Source organism: Pelodiscus sinensis, chromosome 1 (genome assembly GCF_049634645.1).
Source record: "Pelodiscus sinensis isolate JC-2024 chromosome 1, ASM4963464v1, whole genome shotgun sequence".
Taxonomy (NCBI): Eukaryota; Metazoa; Chordata; order Testudines; family Trionychidae; genus Pelodiscus; species Pelodiscus sinensis.
This window is the reverse complement of record NC_134711.1, coordinates 192,867,857-192,887,355: the sequence shown is the minus strand read 5'-3', so window position 1 is coordinate 192,887,355 and position 19,499 is coordinate 192,867,857. Positions and strand designations below refer to the sequence as shown.

The 19,499-nt window shown below is 39.9% G+C and overlaps 1 protein-coding gene across 4 annotated transcripts in view; it reads left to right on the top strand.

Annotated features, from left to right (window-relative positions):
* The window catches only part of KDM6A (lysine demethylase 6A), a 299,506-nt gene extending 297,576 nt beyond the window's left edge, over positions 1 to 1,930 (top strand). For all 4 annotated transcript variants that reach the window (XM_075912756.1, XM_075912767.1, XM_075912747.1 and 1 more), the window contains one exon: positions 1,050 to 1,930. In XM_075912756.1, coding sequence (XP_075768871.1) covers positions 1,050 to 1,079 — 30 coding nt within the window. In that variant the 3' untranslated portion in view covers positions 1,080 to 1,930. The remainder of the gene's footprint in view (positions 1 to 1,049) is intronic.
* The last annotated feature ends 17,569 nt before the right edge of the window (positions 1,931 to 19,499 follow it).

The window sequence follows — 19,499 nt, the reverse complement described above, 5'->3', positions numbered from 1 at the left end:
CTCTTTGTGTTGAACATTTTCATCTTCATGGTATTTTTATTTTAATGGTGGAGACCTCATTTTAAAACATTGTCCTGTGCCCCCCAGAAACATCTGTGTATGGGGAGAATAAAAAAGAGAATCTTAGAGACTAACACTATATTCAGAAGAAGCTCTGACATGTTATTTCTAGTAGGAAATCAATATAGGTGTCTTACACTTTGACACCCTACAATCTTCGCGCCCCCCCCCCCCCCCAAAAAAAAATTGGCTTTGTCTCTCCACTTGACAAAAGAATTCTCTCAAATAATTATTTTGGCATGGGGTCTCCTTTGCATCTGAATTCAACCAAAACTCTGCTGTCCATTACCTTTGGCCATTTGTAGGTATGTTCAGTATGGTGTAGCCTGCTGCTTTGAAGTGTGTTAATGAAGTATTCTCCATACATTCCATATGATTTTCAATGTTGTTGGTAAGGTCAGGAGTCTTGTCCATACTTGGAACAAAAGTGGTACTGAATTGATTCATGGCAAACCTTGCATTTGAAGAAAGGTTGACAGTAGTTGGATAGAGCATTTCAAGATGATACAATTGAATATGACAATCCAGAAATATCTATGCCTGTTGACTAATTTCCAACTGCAATTCAGTGTTGTAAGCTTTGAGCTAAGCTCTCATTTGTGAAGCACTCAGATACTAAAGTGGTACAGAAAAGTCTAAAATATCTGTGTTCTCAGACTTCTTCTGAGGGGAGGGGGTTCTGCAGGAAGGCTTTTATAGGGAAGAATTCTGTGTCTAGTTTTTAACATGTTCATCTAGATAACTTGTGGTGGTTGACTTAAAATAATTGTATTGTGCTTAGAGAGTGTTAATGTAAGATGATAATAAAATGCAAATTGTACTTGAATGTGCAAAAAAAAATCACAAATACAGTCTCAGAAAAATCCTCAAGTGGAAACCAATAATGTTAATTTGATCGTTAAACTTCATACATGTTGTTTACACAGATCTTTATTGAATAATTGATATTTTGCCCATTGTAGAAAAAGTAATTTATGTTTTCTTTCCAGGCTCCTCCATTGCCATCCTCCTCATCTTGACATTTTTCCATGGACATTAAATGAAAACTTTTCTGATATTCAGGAAGTGACCCAGTTCTGCACCACTGATTTTTTTTTTTTGTAGCTATCCCGTAAGGCTGCTGGCTGAAAGCTGTGTCTATGCAACCTTCCAAGTGCGGAGTGTCAACCAACTGGACGGGAGAGCACTGCCTCCTATTCCAGAACTCAAAATAAATAAAGCTCATCCAGCTATACTTCAAAAAATAATAATTCCATGTTTTGTATATATCTGACAAAACTGGCAACATTATACAGACTACTGACTTGAAGACCACCTCTTTTGTATTTCTCTGTTTCTGGGCTGATGAATTAGTTTCATCCATTTTTCCCCTTCAGAATTTCCCTTGGAAAAAGTACTAGCTTAGCTGGTCATTTCTTTGTAAGGTAGTTAGAAATTTTAAGTCTTTCTTTGGGCAACATTTTTTTTTAATGTGAAAAGTTAGGTGATATAAATTTTTTACTGCTTTTATGTTTTTCTGTCTTGTTTTGAAACCATGACGGTTACACTTTTGGTTCCTAAAATAAAATTTAAAAAAATTAACAGCCAAGTCACAAAGATAAATGGGTTGCACATAGACTAAGGAATAAACTTCAGATTTGTGATTTTTGTTTCTAATCTTGATGTAAATTTACACTATTTATAAATACATATTTATTGCTTGAAAATATTTGTGAATGGAATGCTGTTATTTTTTCCAGATTTACCTGCCATTGAAATTTTAAGGAGTTCTGTAATTTCAAACACTACTCCTATTACATTTTCTATATGTAAATAAAACTGCTTAGCATTGTACAGAAACTTTTATTAAAATTGTTTAATGTTTAAAGTTTTTCTATTGTTTGAGTTTTAAAAAGATTTTATGTACATTGCCCAGTTTGTGTTCATTTTTAGACTGATTATATATATTTTATATATACTCGTGTGTGTGTGTGTGTGTGTGCGTGTGTGTGTATATATATAATATATATAGAATCTGAATATAAATATATGTATAAAGATTTAGAGCCTAAATTTCTCATTTTAAGTTTTACATATATGGTAGATTTGAGATGTCTACTGTAAAGTATTGCTTATAAAAGTATGATTATTTTTAAAGAAATATATGGTATATATCCTGAAGACATAAAAAACCCTTCAGACTGGTTTATTGTTAAATTGCACTTTTTGCAATAACAGGCTAATAAATAGTTGCTGCCAAAATGTAGTATTAGAAAACAAAAAAATGGCTAATCTTAAAGGTTACAGAGAAGTAATGGGTTTGGTAGGGCATTTAGAATAATTGTAGAGGTTACACGAGAATGTTAACTATGGGTTTTAATGGATATGGTATATAGAATTCAACCAAATTGAGAGAGATTCCAATAGTCTCTGTTAACAAACTAAAATACAACTTTGTCATCTTGGTGTCAGTTTTGACCCAAAAAGGACATTGTTTTGTGGTATTCTTTTGTATTTTCACATATTTTGTAATAGAAAATCACTGGTAAGTTTTTGAAGCACTAGGTTTATTTAGGGTAACTTTATAATCTACAACTGTAACACTGTTACATTAACGATGGCATTTATTTTTATTAAATTGCTCATAATCTTTCTCAATATTAAATTTAAATTTCAATATTTATAGTTTTCTTTCTGGATAGTGTTACTGATGCATAGAATTCTGCAGCAAATGAATAGAATTTTGCACTGTTTGTTTCCAGTGCATATCCCAGCTGATTGCATCATTAGCTTTTCCTGTACTCAGTGTGAGATGTTAGACACAATACATGCTGCTATGTTAATGAGTTAATAATTTGGTAAATATCAAATAATAACAGCAATTGCCTCTTGTATTTGTAGTTTAAAAAGAGAAAATAGTCTCCTTTAATCAAGAATCAGTAGAGTTTGGTTGAGTGCTGTCACTGCAGTTTAACTATAGTTATAAATGATATTCAGACATTTAGCTGTTAGAGAAAAAGGGAAATATGATAAACTCTCATCCTCTTGCCAGCAAAATTATAAACTAGCTGTTAGGAAGCAAATTTTGCAGTTCTTTAAAGCTAAGTCAGGGCTTTTGATAACCAGTTCTGCAAATAACATATTGTAATCTTGAAAAACATGTTGCAGCTGAAGTCGCTCATTTATGGTAGCTTTAAACCAGAATCAAAGCAAGAAAACTTACCTCAACTTAATGATAAACTAAAGATCCTATTATTTTTTAGTACTGGCAAAGAACATTGCCTATTAGGGAAAGGACTGTTGTGATGTACTAACCAAAAGGGCTCTCTAGCTTTTTTGTTTTTTTCTTCCTTCTTGGAAAGGAGAGGATATCGTATACTTTTAATAAAGAAATGTGTGTTACAGCAATGAAGCTGAAGGCAAAACCAAGAGATCAGCAGAGAGAATACTGTCAGACTGAAGGCTTTATTGTGGTTTTAACTTGCCATGAAGCTTTAACATTTTACAGTTACAATGTTGAGATCTTTATTACAGTATTCTGCTGAGATGTGGACAGTATTTAGATCTCTATAAGCTGCTGTAATTTAGAATGTTTTGTGTTTTTTATTAAAAAGGCACAAGTTAAGATATATTATGAATTGTAGTTATTAGAGAGAGAACTTTGTGCTGCTTTAAAATGTGAAATACATGGTATATGTGAGATACATTTGTAGCCACCACAGAACACCTTTGGGCTCTCAGCTTGTGAAGAGAAATGGCTTCTGAACAGAACTAAAGGGATCAAAAGCAGCCTTCTGTCCACAAATCTGTATCCTTTTTTTCTCATTTCCATCTAACCAGTTGCCTTCTGAATTCAACAAGTCAATTTGCTTGGTTCACAATTACCGATCAAGTCAGTTTGGATGACAAAATCAGATATGTAGGAGAATTGATAGCCAGTTCTCCTTCATGAAAATAGCCTCTAGTCAGAAAACTGATTTTTTTTTTTAAACTAGCAGATCTCCAACCCCTCCTCTCCTCCCCCCCCCCCCCCCCCCCCCCCGATAGTTTATAAAAGTAGTACACTATTTTTCTGGAATATCTGAGAACAACTTTCACAGAACTAATAGGAAAGGAGGAGATATGGTAAAAGCACCTATAAAACCAATATGATACACAATGATATAAAGTAGTGACAAAATATGATTGGTAAAGAACTAAAAAGCAATGAGAAATTGCAATCAGTATCCGAACAGACCATTGGATTTGAGAAGAGCAAAATAATCTCTTGCTCTTGGACCAACTCTGAAGGAGTTTGAAAATCAAAGTATGTTGTGTACTTGAGGAAGAAAGGCATTGAATCGGAGTATAGGAAATTTGGGCTTGATTCTAGCATTACCATTAACTTCCTGGCTACGTCTAGACTGGCATGATTTTCCGCAAATGCTTTTAACAGAAAAGTTTTCCATTAAAAGTATTTTCGTAAAAGCATGTCTAGATTGGCATGGACGCTTTTCTGCAAAAGCACTTTTTGCGGAAAAGCGTCCGTGGCCAATCTAGACGTGCTTTCATGCAAAAAAGCCCCAATCACCATTTTCGTGATCGGGGCTTTTTTGCGCAAAACAAATCTCAGCTGTCTACACTGGCCCTGTCTACACTGGCATAGTATTTCCGCAAAAAGCACTGATTTCTTACAGTAGGAAGTCAGTGCTTTTGTGGAAATTCAAGTGGCCAGTGTAGACAACTGGCAAGTTTTTCCGGAAAAGCGGCTGATTTTCCGGAAAAACTGTCCAGTCTAGACGCAGCCCCTGTTGTTTTCTTCAGGAAGACACTCTAAGCCTAGGTTTATCAGGTAATTTATTAGTCTCTTATATCCCTAGACCTACCTAGCCAAATGGACCTTGGATAAAAACATTCAACCTAAGCAGGCCTCATTGAAGTTAATCCTGGACTACCTACTGCATCTTGAGCTCCAAGGCCTGTGTATTTTATCTACTAAGGTCCACTTGGCTGCTATCTCGGCCTTCCAAACACCACTTGAAGGTAAGTCGATGTTCCTCTAGGTCTTTGAGCACCTCTACCCCCATATTAGGGACCCCAGCCATCCATGGGACATGAATTTTGTGCTGTTATGACCCCCTCCCCCTCAGTCGAGCCTCTGGCTTTCTGCTCTCCTTTTCCTGGAAGGTTGAATTCTTGGTTGCAATAACATCTGCCCATGAGGTCTCTGAGATTAGGGTGCTTATCTCGGAACCACCCCATAGAGTTTTTTAAAAAGACATGATCCTGCTATGGTCATACCTAGCTTTCCTGCTCAGGATGGTGTCTCACTCACAATTTCATGTGGACCAGGACATTTACTTACCTGTCTTTTCCAAAGCTGCATAAGGCAAAGGAGGAGTGTAGCTTCTCCACCGGAAGAAGCTAGTCTTCTACATAGAAAGGACCCAGCCATTTCGAAAGTCAACACAGTGGTTCTTTGTAGTGGCCGATGGGATAAAAGATCCAATGTCTGCTCAAATAATTCTTCCTTGGAACACTCTGCATTCACTGCTGCTATGACAGCACAAAAGTGCCCCCTCCAGTGATCATGACTGCTCATTCAACCAGGGTGCAAGCCTCTTCAGCAGCTTTCCTAGACCAAGTGCCTTTTCAGGACATCTGTAAAGCATCCTGCTGCTCATCCATCCACCTGTTCGCATCCCATTATATACTTGCTCAGCAGACCTGGGACAATCTGGTTTCAGAAGAAGTGTTGCAAGCCTCAAGACCATGAACTCTTAGCCCACTTCCCAGGAAACTGCTTGTGAATCACCTAGAATTGAATCGACATGAATGAGCACTCAAGGGGGGGAAAAAAAAAGATACCTACCTGTTTGTAACTCTACTTTGAGGTGTATTGCTCATGTCCATTCCATTATCCACCTTACTGCTCTCCTGTTGGGACTTACTGGCAAGAAGGAACTGGGAAAGCATAAAGGCAGTGTCACTTAATATACCAGCACATGAGCCCGGCACTTCAGGAGACACCACAGCCATCCCTACAGATACTGCCAAAGCAAAAATCTCCAACTGCATGTGTATGCATGCACACTTAGAATGGAATGGACATGCACAACTCATTTTGAAGAACAATCATTACCAAAGAGTAGCTAACCTTTTGGTTTTGTTCTATTTTTTTAAAGAAATATGTTGAGGGAAATAAGAATACTGAAGTGAAAACTGATAATAAATTAAGCAGGTATGGATTACTTTCACCCTATAGTCCTCAAGTAAGCAGATAATGTACTGACTCATTCATTATTTTTGGAACGTCAAAATGTGGATGTTGCCGACAAAGAGTATAATTTTTCTCAATAGAGAGAAAACAGTGTTTTTGGCAATTACCATAAATAGTCTTGTGTGGATGCCAAATATTTGGTTCTTCATCCAATCCACATGTGCAGTAATCAAATTGTATCTACCCCATGATCCACAATCCATCTTTTATATGACTCTGCATCAGCACCCTCTAGAGCAGTGGTTCACAACTGGGCATTAGTGGACTGTTGGGGGTCTCAGAGCCAGTTTCAGGGAATCTGCAGCCCCGTAAGGCAGAAATGTGGCTCCCAGAATCCTCCTGCATAGCTGAAGTTTGGCTCCTGGTGGGCATCCTCTCCTCCCTCCCCCAGCTCTAACCCCGGGGAGCCAGGTTTCATCTACACAGGTGGACCCCCTCAATATTTACTGCTCTAGAGTTGTGTGTGGATTAAAAATATTTAGATCCTCATCCAATCCACCAGGCTTACCGATGGGAAATAACTGTGTTCTCAGATTTAAAGTGGATATGCAGGGAGTTGGAGGGTTCTAACCCACAAATGAAGTTGTTTCAGGCATTAATGCCAGTTTTGGGTTTTTTATTAAGTAAAAATTTAGTAATAACAGCAGGATTTTATAAAGAACACGTATTAGACCATCTACTGCTCTGTATGATAGAATTACATGATTGGGGCTCAGAGGGAATTGTGTAAGAGAAATATATCTGCATTTGTGCAGGGATGACTTTGCTGGAAGCTCATCTTTTTGCTGATCTGTAGGTCCTGTATTCTTAGATGCTCCATCCACTGAGCTACTGGAAGAAAGTTTCTTTAAAGTTACGAGCACCTCCTGACTACTAATTAGCACCAGCAACTCAGCTGTCATTCCAATAGCTGTCAATGTAGTGTCTGACTACAAACGAGCTAACACAAGGAACCTCAGATTCTTCGTTGATCAGTCCCTAAGGTTGCTCAACTGTAGGTGTGTCTGCAACCATATATTGCTGATTGGAGAGCTTCAGTTAGTTGTGTCCATTGTCTCTTTGCAGCTGTTAATTTTTAAATGCTGATTTTTAGCTTCCTTGGAAGCCTTGGTTTTTTTCTGCATTCTACTATTTATTTGTCCATTGCCATAAAAAAAGAGGGTTCTTTTGTCAAATAATAACACACACACACACACACACACCCTTGATAAGGCTATGCCTGGCCCTCTGGCTTTCAGAAAGTGCCACACTTACAGCAAGTATCAAAGGAGTAGCCATGTTAGTCTAGATCTGCAAAAGCAACAAGGAGTCCTGTAGCCCCTTATAGACTAACAGATGTATTGGAGCATAAGCTTTCGTGGGCAAAGACTCACTTAGTCAGATGCATCTGACAAAGTGGGTCTTTGCCCATGAAAGCTTATGCTCCAATACATCTGTTAGTCTATAACCGTGGTCACCAACCAGTAGATCGCGATCTACCGGTAGATCTCAGGGGCTCCAAGAGTAGCTCTTGACCCTCTCTGAACTGCGCACCTGCGCAGTACATTTACATTAGATTTCCTCATGTAATGTAGGCAGGGCTTCAAGGAAGGGGCAGGGCAGTAGATCTTCGCCTGTTCTGAGATGTAAAAAGTGATCTTGGGTGTAAAAAGGTTGGAGACCACTGGACTCTATAAGGTGCTACAGGACTCCTTGTCGCACTTGCAGCAAGGTGATTCCGGTTGCAGACAAGCACTTCAGATGCATCCTCTGGCTCAGCAAGGGTCACACAACAAAAGTGTCCCCTCAAGAACCCATAAGGACGGAGAACTTTGCCATATGTAGGCAGATCTCCAATCCCAACCTTTCATCAGGCATGAGTCACCTTCAACTTCAAAGGATAGTGGGTCGAAGAAATGGAATGGGGGGGACTTCTCACAAGTCAGAAAAAGAGAAAGGGATGACTGAAAGCAATCACCATCTTGCTCAGTATCACCTGCACTGCTAGCACTGAGACAACAGTCTGGCATCCATGCCTCCCTGTGACTTCGATAACTGAGAGGCTTATGGGTACGTGCACTGCATCTTTGATATTGAGGGAAGAGCAAACATCTGAGGAAGATGCTCCCAGTGTGCAAGTCAGTACCACCAGCAACCATATCCCATTTGGCATTGGAGAGACTGGTGTAGCCATGGTCTCCATCTCCCAGCACTGACATTGAGATGATCAGTACCAGCAGAATTACACCAGGCTGGTGATTAGGGCATAATGGCAATACCGGACACACCGCCCTTCAGTACAAAATGTCACTGTTTAGCCACGCAGTCATACCATGCTTCACTGTCGAGAGTGAGCAGGAGGAAGGTTCACAGTCCTCCAAAGCTCCATATGGGACCCATTATGAAGATCTGCGCACAATGGCCATACTGGGACATTTGGGCAGCACTCCAACAACTTGCATCACAAGCTTCGAGCATCACCCTGAAATCCTTCAGGCATGCTTTGTCCGATGATTTCGAGAGCCTCAGAGCTTTGGGAAACAGAGAAGCAAGAAGGGCACCTAGAGGAGGAGGTTATACCTAAAGCAACATCCTCCCTTTCCCCAGACAAAGTGGCCATGCCTTCCCCACTGTCCATGGCAGACGAGTTCTGTCTGTCCTAGGAGCTGGTAAAAAGAGTAGCAGATACCTTCTACATATCACCAGAGGAGGTTAAAGGCACACACCACCAACTGATTGATATCCTCCAGACTTCATCTTCCTCAAAAATCACCCTCCAAATCAATTAAGTCATCAAACACCCAGTTAAAACAGCATTGGTAGCCCCCATGTGCAAGCATGCAGACAAAAAAATGTCAGTTTTCTTTCAACTGTCACCCAATTCCATTGAAGTGTATGCTGTAGTTTAAAGTCTCATGATAGCACTTTGTCTAGGTCAACACCTTATGGCAGGGAGCAGAAGCATCTGAATCTTTGGTAGGAAGATGTATTCCTTTATCACCTTATTTTGTACTACTAATTAGTAGACATTCATAGCAAAATACGACGACACGTACACCAGTAAACTGAATGACTTTAATTCATAAGCTACCAGAGAGTCATCAGGGAACCATCAGGGATCCCTGCTCAAGGTTAGGCCTTTAGGGCCATCATTCAGGAACTAGTGGCAAAACTATAGCTGCTATTGGCCTTCACTGCCACTGATTCAGCAGCTAGATCCAGATCCACAGCTATTATGATGGGATTCAGAATCCCAAGAAGTGGAGCCAGGATGCCAAAGGGGGTACAGACCACAGTGGGAGGACCTCCCTGTCAGGGACATGAAATTATTTGCTAAGAAGACTCACTCATCCTTCCACACCTTGAATGCTTCAAGGTAAAATTCCCAAAACATAAGCTGTCCAACTCAATCTTTAACCCCACCAGCTGCCTCTAAGGACCACTTTGATGTGCAAATCAAGGCACCGCAAGACCATTAGCCACTATTGTCTATGCATTTGGCAGCATTCCATAGTGTCTGGCAACACACAACATCAGAGAAATGGGTCCTAGAGATGATCTGCTGCTGATATTCCATCCATTTCACCCCTGTACCCCCTCCACAACACCGTTCATCATCCCTTTTCAGGATTACTTCTCACCAAAGTGTACTATGATAGACTCTTCTGGTTAGGCGCTTTAGAACCAATTCCTCAACATCTATGAGACAACAAGTTCTACTCCCATTGCTTCTTAATACCCGGGAGGATGGAGGCCCATCCTGGACCCCTTAGAGTGCTCAACAAGTTTTATCAAAGCGTATATATTTAAGATGGTAATCTTGTTGCCATCTCTGGAACAGGGAGACTAGGTTTTTGCCCTCAACCTACAAGAAGCCTGCATTCATATTTTTCAGTACCACTGGCTCATCGATTTCTCTGGTTTGCTCTGGGATGCAACCATTACCAGTGCAAAGTCTTCCACCTCTGACTTGCATTGGCCCCAAGAGTATTTTCCAAAGTTCTCTCAATAGTAGCCACTCACCTACGCACTCAAGGGATAATGATCTATCCTGATTTGGATTATTGTCTCTTCAGAACCTGATAGCTCCAGGAGACTCCTTGAGCCTTTGACACCGTAATACACTTGTTTATAGAAATGGGCTTTTCCAGATTAACACCCAAAAGTTAACCCTTGTGCTTGGAATTCATAGGGGCTGACCTGACACTCTACAGGCTAAGAAAGAAGAACTGGATTTCTGGTTTCTCAAATTCCTTGACAGAGGAGGTTTGAGACCATGAATACTAGGATGAATGTTTTTCCTCTCTAGATAAATTTGACATTTATAGAGGCAACTGCTAGGTGCTGTTTAAGTACAATCAGCTGAAAGCTGTTTCAGCCAAGTCCCTGGAAATACCCTCCAAAGTCACTTAGCCACTTTTCCTTTGATGTGCTGTGTTCTGAATGGGAATTTCAGAGAAATGCAAGTTGGGATGCAACATTTTAGATAGCAAATGACACCAAAGATTGCATGCTCTGTTTCCCAACTCCTTTTCCCTTCTATACTCACCCCTCCCCCTGGCAGAAGAAAAAGAAACCCCTGAGACCAAGATAGCTTTTGATTCAGGATATGATCATTCCCTGTGAGGATCCTTGTGAAGGGCCCTATTAGCAGAAGAGTCCTTGAAGTAACTAAATAATCAGTAGTCCTGCATGTGGCACTGTCCACAAAGTTTTGCTAAAGCTTCAGTGACCAGGTTTAAAATCCCTGGACATCACAAAGCAACTTCTCTCTAGAGAGATTTCTTTAGCTGATGCTCCTCTAAAGACCAGGCATTGTTCTCCTGGAATGATGGCCTGTGGCTAGACATTGTGTGTGGCTTTACCCTACAAATGCTGAGTTATTTATATCTACGTACTTTCAAATTCACTAGTCCTCTGGGTAAAATTCCTGATGGATAATACCAGCAAAGTAAAGCACTTGCTATGGGCTCCATATGAGGTCCATGAAACTGAGTTCAAACAATTGCACTGCTCAAAACTACTTTGGGGTCTAGCACTCCACAAATGTCTCTGCCAATTCTAAAATATTCCAGCTGCTAGAAGAACGGGATAAATTTCCCAGTTGCAATGACTCAAACCTCTCCAAGGCCTTAGTTTAACAACAAGAGGGCGGTGTCAGCCAGATTTGCTGCCTGCCTGCCTGCCTGTCAGTTTCCTGCAATGGCAGGACCTCCATGAAAGCAAGGAGGTCCTGGAAATATGTTAGCTGTTCTGCTGTCAGCTGCATTAGTGGCTGTCCTAGAAACCAGGTGTTTCCAAGCAGCCTTGCAGAACAGCAGATGTATGTCCATGGGAAGGAACAGAGTTCATGCCCTTTATTCTGCCTGTGTACCCTCTCTACTTTCCTGTGTCCCCGCTTCCTGCCCATCCAATGAAATATGGCTTTTATATCAATTCAGTAGCAGTTTATTTGGTAAAATCCCTCCGGTGCATGGATATTGTAGTACAATGTCCTGTTAGGTTCAACCAGTAGTGACCTTCCTATCAAATTTGGGACCTGACTTGCTGCACCATAAAATGTTGTTGGGCCATGGGAGGTCAACATAGTCTAGCAGCATTGCCAGCATTTCCCCTGCTTTCTGGGCTCTTAGAATACTTTTATGATGTGTTTACACAGCACCCTGAACTCAAAATAAGGTATGCAATTTGCTCTACACAAATTGCGTATCCTATTTCTGTTGAATTTCAAAATAGGCTATTTTGAAATTTGGCACACCTACACAGCACCAAATTTCAAAATAATGTGCTATTTCGAGAGATCCCTTAACCCTCATGGAATGAGGACTACTGAGATCCCAAAATAGCGCACCTGTTATTTTGAAAAATATTTCAGAATAACGGATGACTTAAGACATGGGGTAGCTATTTTGGGATACCTCCAGTATCCCAAAATAGCCGTGCAGTATAGACACTCTTAGGTGTAAATTAGAGCTAAATAATAGCACAGAACACTGAGAGCCAGGACTGGTGGCTGTAAAAAAAACTTTATGGAACCATAGGAATCTTGGCTACACCCATGATAAGTGGATACCCTGCCAACTAAAATTATGCTGGACCATGGATGTTGCTGGATCAGAGTGTGCTGGATTAGAAAAGTACAACCTGTACTCCCAAATTACAACTACATCAAGAACAGCATATAAAAGTTCTACTGATTCTTTGTCCTCTGCTTCACTTTGGCTTTTCTCATGTTTTCTGAAATTTCCTGATCATTCACTGTTTATGGTTTTGTCTCATTTGAAGAGAAAAACATTCCCTTTCACTGGGATTTACAAGTGTCTCTTCTGTTCTTTCTTCCCAATATTGAAGAATGGGGACTCTGAGTCATTTTTTAAGAATGAGGGGCAGGCTTTTGGCTCAATAGGATCTAGTATTGGTAGCTCAGTTGCTAAATCTTCATTTTTATTCTAAGTAAGCTGGGCATAGATATAGTTAATACTCCACATCCTTCCTGGTGAAGACATCCAAAGAAACGATTTCGCTTCTGTTCAATGTCTCTTGGTCTATTAACTCCCTAATGGTTCTATAAACAGTCTCTTATCTATTTTCTGCTCCTGATATAAAGATTTGTGTTTGTATCTTCGACTGTTTGCTCTTCCACTTCTTTCTTAGACCTACTAGTCTCTGCCTTACATTTTATGTGCACTAATCTGTGTTCCTTGATATGGTTTCAGTAGGACTGGATCCCATTTTCTGAAAGATGCATGCTTAACTCAAATACCCTACTTGAACCTTACCATTTTACTGTACTGTGTGGTGTTTTCCTTGCCTTCCAACATCCTGGTTTTAGAGGTTTGTGTGCCGCCTTGTGTCTTTTATTGTATGCTTCCATAGTTTCCTTGCTAAGTCAGGGAGAGGTGGACAGTGGTAAGCTGCCAACTCCTATCAAAAGTAATCCCAGGTATAGCTGGCTGAAACTCAGTATTATTGGCCTGCAGGATATTAAGATGTTTTGAACTTTGGAACAAAATATATATATATATATATATAAAATTTCCCACACACTGGACATGCCACAAAACGTTCCAAAACAAAATATGCCCCGTAGGTCCTCGTCAGTTGTTGGCTGACATGGACATAGTTGGTGCCCCGGAGCTGAGAATGCTCAGAGCCACCGTCATACCAGTAGTCAAGCCAGCTGGAGGATCCATCTGGTCCAGGTGTCTGTAGTCCCCAGCATCCTTGGGGAAATCTGCAAGGTGGGCTTGCCCAGGAGTGTTGAGACCTGGAACAGCCCATCAGACAAACTGGCAGGAAACAAAGGCCCTCCTGAGGTTTGTTGAAAGTTCAGTGAATTACTACATCTCTGCTAAACATTTAAAGTCTGGCAAATCAGCATTTTCCAAAATAAATCCTCTCTCTGACAGTACGTTCCTAGTTCTGGTGCCTCTTCTGGTGAGGGGGTTAGAATACTCAAGGTTAGGCAATGGAACTCAGCATTTTCCGTTCAAGCAACTTTTGCACAGCCTGATGTTCTATGTATGTCCAGATTCTCAAGGAGAAAAATAATCTGTCAGAACATAAGGTGGGTGAAGGAGCGTGTGTGTGTGTGGGGGGGGGTTATGTACGGGTGGACAGAAGTGAAAACAAAGAGCTGGCTTGTAAATGCCCTTTACTTTGTGTACAAGATTGTTAATCCTTTGGCTCTCATGTAATTCTGTTTATCTACAAAGCTTGGTATGTGAAGGTAACAAAAAAAAATTTCATAACTTGGCAATGTTTTATTAGCCCTAATCTATTGTCTGGTACTCTTAAAAAGTAATGTCAAGCTAAGATATATAAACTTCTGAAATTCTTTTAACATTCTTAAACTGTTTGGTCCATGGAATTCTGCTCTAATTTAATCAGATTTATGGATTTTTTTTTAAGTTCTGCTTTACAGTTACTGCTTTCTTACGAACTTATATCTTTCCACTGCTTTGCATGATGGGTGTGACACCCTTATTAAAGTTCTACAATTTTGCTGCTTATACTGTACCGCTGTGGGAGTTTCTAGAAAACTGTTCCTCTGCGGAGGAGGAATGTATTTGCAGGGTCAGAGTAATTTACCCTTACCTTCTTTACCTTGTCTGTCTCTTAGCACGGTTTCTATGGTTCCACAAGTCCAACCCCTGCTGGATTACTCCTGGGGCCAATGTGGTCCATCAAAAACCCTCAGGCTAGGTGCTAGAGTGATAATTCAGCATTTCATTAAGCATGATTTCAGTTGTTTGTGATTGAAAAATAAACCTGCATGTCTACATGATGAGAATATTGCATGGTTCATAATGGAAGTTCTCAGGCTTCTTACTATGTATAGTATTGTATATCTTCAGTACTAAAAGATTCAAAAAATACTAGTTTGTATGTTGCATATTTTAAAACTATATAAACAGGAAAGTCATTCAAAATACTAACACTCTGCTTTATTTTACTTTTCTCTCTTTCCATCTTTCCTTCCCCATCTAGCGACTGACAGCTGATCAGAGACAGATCATACTCCCAGGACAGTTTCACTTTTGGAAACCATTTTACACTGGTAATTGGTCCAACAAAAAACAAATGAAATTGAAAACAATCAACAGAAAACAAATCTATTGTATTGCTTAACGGAAATATTGTCCTTAGCAGAATAAATTAATAGGTTAAAGTACAATATGCTCTACCATGCTCTGTTCAAGGACCCACTTGAACAAATGTTGTTAGCATCTACTATGTATTCAGTAAAAAACTGGTCTATAAGAGGCCATTGTATATTACTGGTTGGGATAGTGATGTGATAGCTATCTTTATCTTAAAAGAGCTTGCAGACTGGGAGGTAAATGGGTAACGCTCTTAGCATTAAGAATATCCTTGAAAGTGCTTACAAAGGAAAGGGCAATTCTTGATTTAGTCTTATTTGGAACACAGGTTCAGGTCCAAGTGGTGAATATAGCTGAACCACTCAGTAGTAGAGGTAATAATGTAATTAAATTTAAACATCCTTGTAGGAGGGATTATACATCCATACCCAAAACCCATCACAGTAACATTTAATTTAGAAAGGGGAACATCCCCCAAAATGAGGACACTTGTTAGACACAAATTAAAAGAAGCTGTCACAAGGGTTAAATGTCTGCAAATAGTATGGAGACTATTTAAAAACTGCATAATAATGGATCAGACTAATATATATATATATATATATATATATATATACACCAGTTTAGAAAAGACAAATAAAAGGACCAGAAGAATGCCAACATTACTAAGTAGCAGAGTCATGAAGACGATTGGGGACAAAAAGGCATATTTTAACATTTCGGAAGTCAAATCCCAGTGAGAATAATAGGAAGAGGTGCAGACTCTTTACAGGCAAAGTATTAAATGTACAAAAAAGCAGGCTGAGAGAGAATTTGAGAAGTCACTCACCAAAGACACAAAAACTATCAGCAAGAATTTTCTTACAGTACATCATAAGCAGCAAGTCTACCAAGTAAGTAATGGGCCAGCTACTACATGACTACTGTGTTAAAGGAACGCTGAAGGAAGACAAGGCTATTGCAGAAAAACCACATGAATTCTTTGCACTGGTCTTCACTACAGAGCATGTGGGGGAGCTCTTCTCATCTGAGCCATACTTTTTAGGTGACAAATCTGAAGAACTGTCCCACACTGAAGTGTCATCAGTGGTGATTTTGGCCCACATTGATAAATAAGAAGTGACCAGAACCAGGTGGATTTCACCCGAGGTTTTGTGAAGGACTTCAAATACGAAATTGCAGAATTACTAACTGTGGTATGCAATCTATTGCTGAAATAAGCTACTGTACTGTAGTAGATGACTGAAAGGTAGCTAATGCACCAAAGACAATCGTAGCAATTACAGTCTGGTAAGCCTGCCTTTGGTACCCGACAAATTGGTAAATACTATAGAAAAGAACAGAATTATCAGACACACAAATAAACATGGGAAGGATCAACAATAATTTTGTAAAGGGAAGTTGAGTTGGAATTCTCTGAGAGGGTCATCAAGCATGTGAATAAGAGTGATCCAGTCAAGATAGTGTATTTGGATTTTCAGAAAGCCTTAGACAAGGTCCCTTGCCAAGCGCCTTTAAGAAAATAAGTAGTAATGGGATAACAGAGGAGGTCCTCTTCAGAATCAGTAACTGGTTAAAAGACAGAAAACAAAGAGTAGGAATAAATGCTCAGTTTTCAGAATGAAGAGAAGTAAACAGCAGATATATACTGGGACCTTTAGCATTCAATTTATGTATTAATGATATGAAAAAGGGCAAAAATAGTGAAATAGCAAAGTTTGCAGAGGATACAAAATTATTCAAGATAGTTAAGTCTAAATCTACAAAGTGCTACCAATGAAGCTCATAAAACTGGGTGACTGGGCAAAAAAATAAAGTTGAAATTATAAGTGCAAAGTAATGCACACTTATAGAAAAAATCTTAAAGAAAGAATCCCAATAAAATGTATGCACATACACACTCGCTCAATGACGGGTTCTAAATTAGCTGTTCCACTCAAGATGGATATTTTGGAATCAGCATGAATAGTTGTTTGAAGACTTCAGCTCAACGCGCAGCAGCAATCAAAAAGGCGAACAGAATGTTATGAACTATTAGGAAAGAAACAGAAAATAAGGCAGAAAAAAATTATAAAACTACTGTACATAAATTCTTGCTGCACCCACACTTTGAATACTGTGTCCATTTCTGATCACCCCATTTCAAAAAGGAACATAGTGGACCTGGAAAAGGTTCAGAGAAGGGCAACAAAGATTAACATGGTATGGAACTTACATACAAAGAGAAACCTAAAAAGGTCAGAGCTGTTCACCTTAGAAAAGAGACATTTTTAGGGGGTTATGATAGAGGTCTATAAAATCATGAATGCCATGATAAAATGTATACAAAGTGCTATTTTATCCTTTCTCACAATACAAAATCCAGGGCATCATCTGATTAAGTTAGGAGGCAGCTGGTTTAATACAAAAAAGAAGTACTTTTTCACACAATGCATGACTGACCTGTGGAACTCCTTGCCATGGGATGTTGTGATGTTCAAAAGTGTAACTGGTTAAAAAAAATCATAGATCCATCAATAGCTATTAGCCAAAATGATTAGGGGGTGCAACTTCATGCTCAGGGTACCTCTGTCTGACTGCCAGAAGCTGGGGATGGGGGAGATAATGTGTGGATCACTCTTAACTATGAAGCTCTGATATTAGCCACTATCAGAGAAAGACTAATAGGCTTAGCTGGACCATTGATCTCACCCAGTATAGCTGAACTTATGAAACTGATTGGGCTGTGTCTAGACTGGCAAGTTTTTCTGCAAAAGCAATTGCTTTTGCAGAAAAACTTTCCAGCTGTCAACACTGGCCGCTTGAATTTCCGCAAGAACACTGACTTCCTACGGTCTGAAATCAGTGCTTCTTGTGGAAATACCATGCTGCTCCCGTTCGGGCAAAAGTCCTTTTGCGCAAAGCTTTTGTGCAAAAGGGCCAGTGTAGACAGCTCAGATTTGTTTTGCGCGAAAAAGCCCCGATCGTGAAAATGGTGATCGGAGCTTTTTTGCGCAAAAGCGCATCTAGATTGGCACGGACGCTTTTCCGCAAAAAGTGCTTTTGCAGAAAAGCGTCCATGCCAATCTAGACGCTCTTTTCCGCAAAAGCTTTTAACAGAAAACTTTTCCGTTAAAAGTATTTGCGGAAAATCATGCCGATCTAGACGTAGCCATTGAGTGCAATTTGGAAGAATCAGTATTTAGGAGAGCAGTGAAGGAACAGGGTGGATGAAAAAAAGGAGACTTATTGGAATATGCCATTTAAGAAACAGTGCCAGGAAGGCTAAATTTATATGGGCAGGCTGTATTGCCACAAAGCCTGCTTTGAAACAAAAACCTAGGGCAAAAGACTCACGGCAATAGAGCTAAAACTCAGGATTTCTGCTTCACGGGAAATCTCAATATTTTACAATTTGCCCCCCCTCCCCCCACCCGAGTCAGAACTATATCCTTTTTTTTGGTCAAAATTTCTCTCTCTCTGAAAATCCTGGGAAGGGGAAACATTCATTTCAGAAACCCTGGCACATGCTACAGAGCCTGGCAGCTATCCTGGGGCCTTCTGGCAGGGAGCTTGGAAGCCCTGAGGGAACTGGCTTGTCAGGGTTGTCTGGACTTCCCAGCTACTAAGCCAGAGCTCCCAGACCTTTGGGACTCCCAGCTCTGCAGCAGATTGTTCCGGGGCTCTCTACTCTAGGAGCAGTCCTCAGAGGATGGAAAAAGGTCAGTGTCAGGTGGATAAAAGATGCATTCTAAAGGAATGCTAAGTTACCGCAAAAGTTGTGGCATTTCTTATCCCAATCTGAAGACAACAGCTGGTTTTTATAGGACAAAATACTTTTAAAGTCATCTCAGGAACAGTGTGTAAGACTAGCACAAACCTGCAGTCAGAAATAACTCCACTCTGAGGAAAAAGTCATTGTAGAGAGAACTTTTATGAGGGGTTGGATTTAAAATAATTGCCATTTATAAATGAGTTTCACAACCTTTTGGAGCCTGGCTGACTAATGCTTCAAGGCCCAATTGAAGAGGTTTCTAAAAAGTCTGCATGGGCAGCGATTCTCTAGTCTAGCTGCCAAAAAAAAAGGCGGTGTCAAAAGAAGAAACGCTCTTTAGAGATTGTTTAGGACAAGTGGTTGCTCTCAAAGCCATAAACTAATTTGGTGGTTGGCACATCAAAGCGCTGCTCTTACGTAAGTCCAATCATCCTAAACTCTGTTTGAGGAAAAATGTATTGGGAACAAAGCTCTAATTCCTTTTTTTTTTAAATCAACTGCTTTGTTACAATTCTCATTTATAGTGAATAGAGTCAAGGACAGCTTTTATGAGCCTGACCCAAAGCCCACTGAAGTCAATGGAAAGACTCCTATTGAGTTTAATGGACTTGATTCCGGACCTGTATGAATCATACTGTATGTCTAAAAGCTGCTTTTAGCTTAAAGTTTGTCTTAAGAATTTGGCAGCAGTTTGCCTTTTTGTGGACCATATTTTAGGCTTCTATGTTAGCTGGGGTGATATGTGGAGGCCTGCTCCTCCTCCCATCAAACCCAAAGGAAAAGCTCTCAGCTGTGTCACTAGCTGTAGGATTTAGACCTGAAATAGGTAGAGTCCTCTGTATGGCTTGTCATTGTGCCACACGCC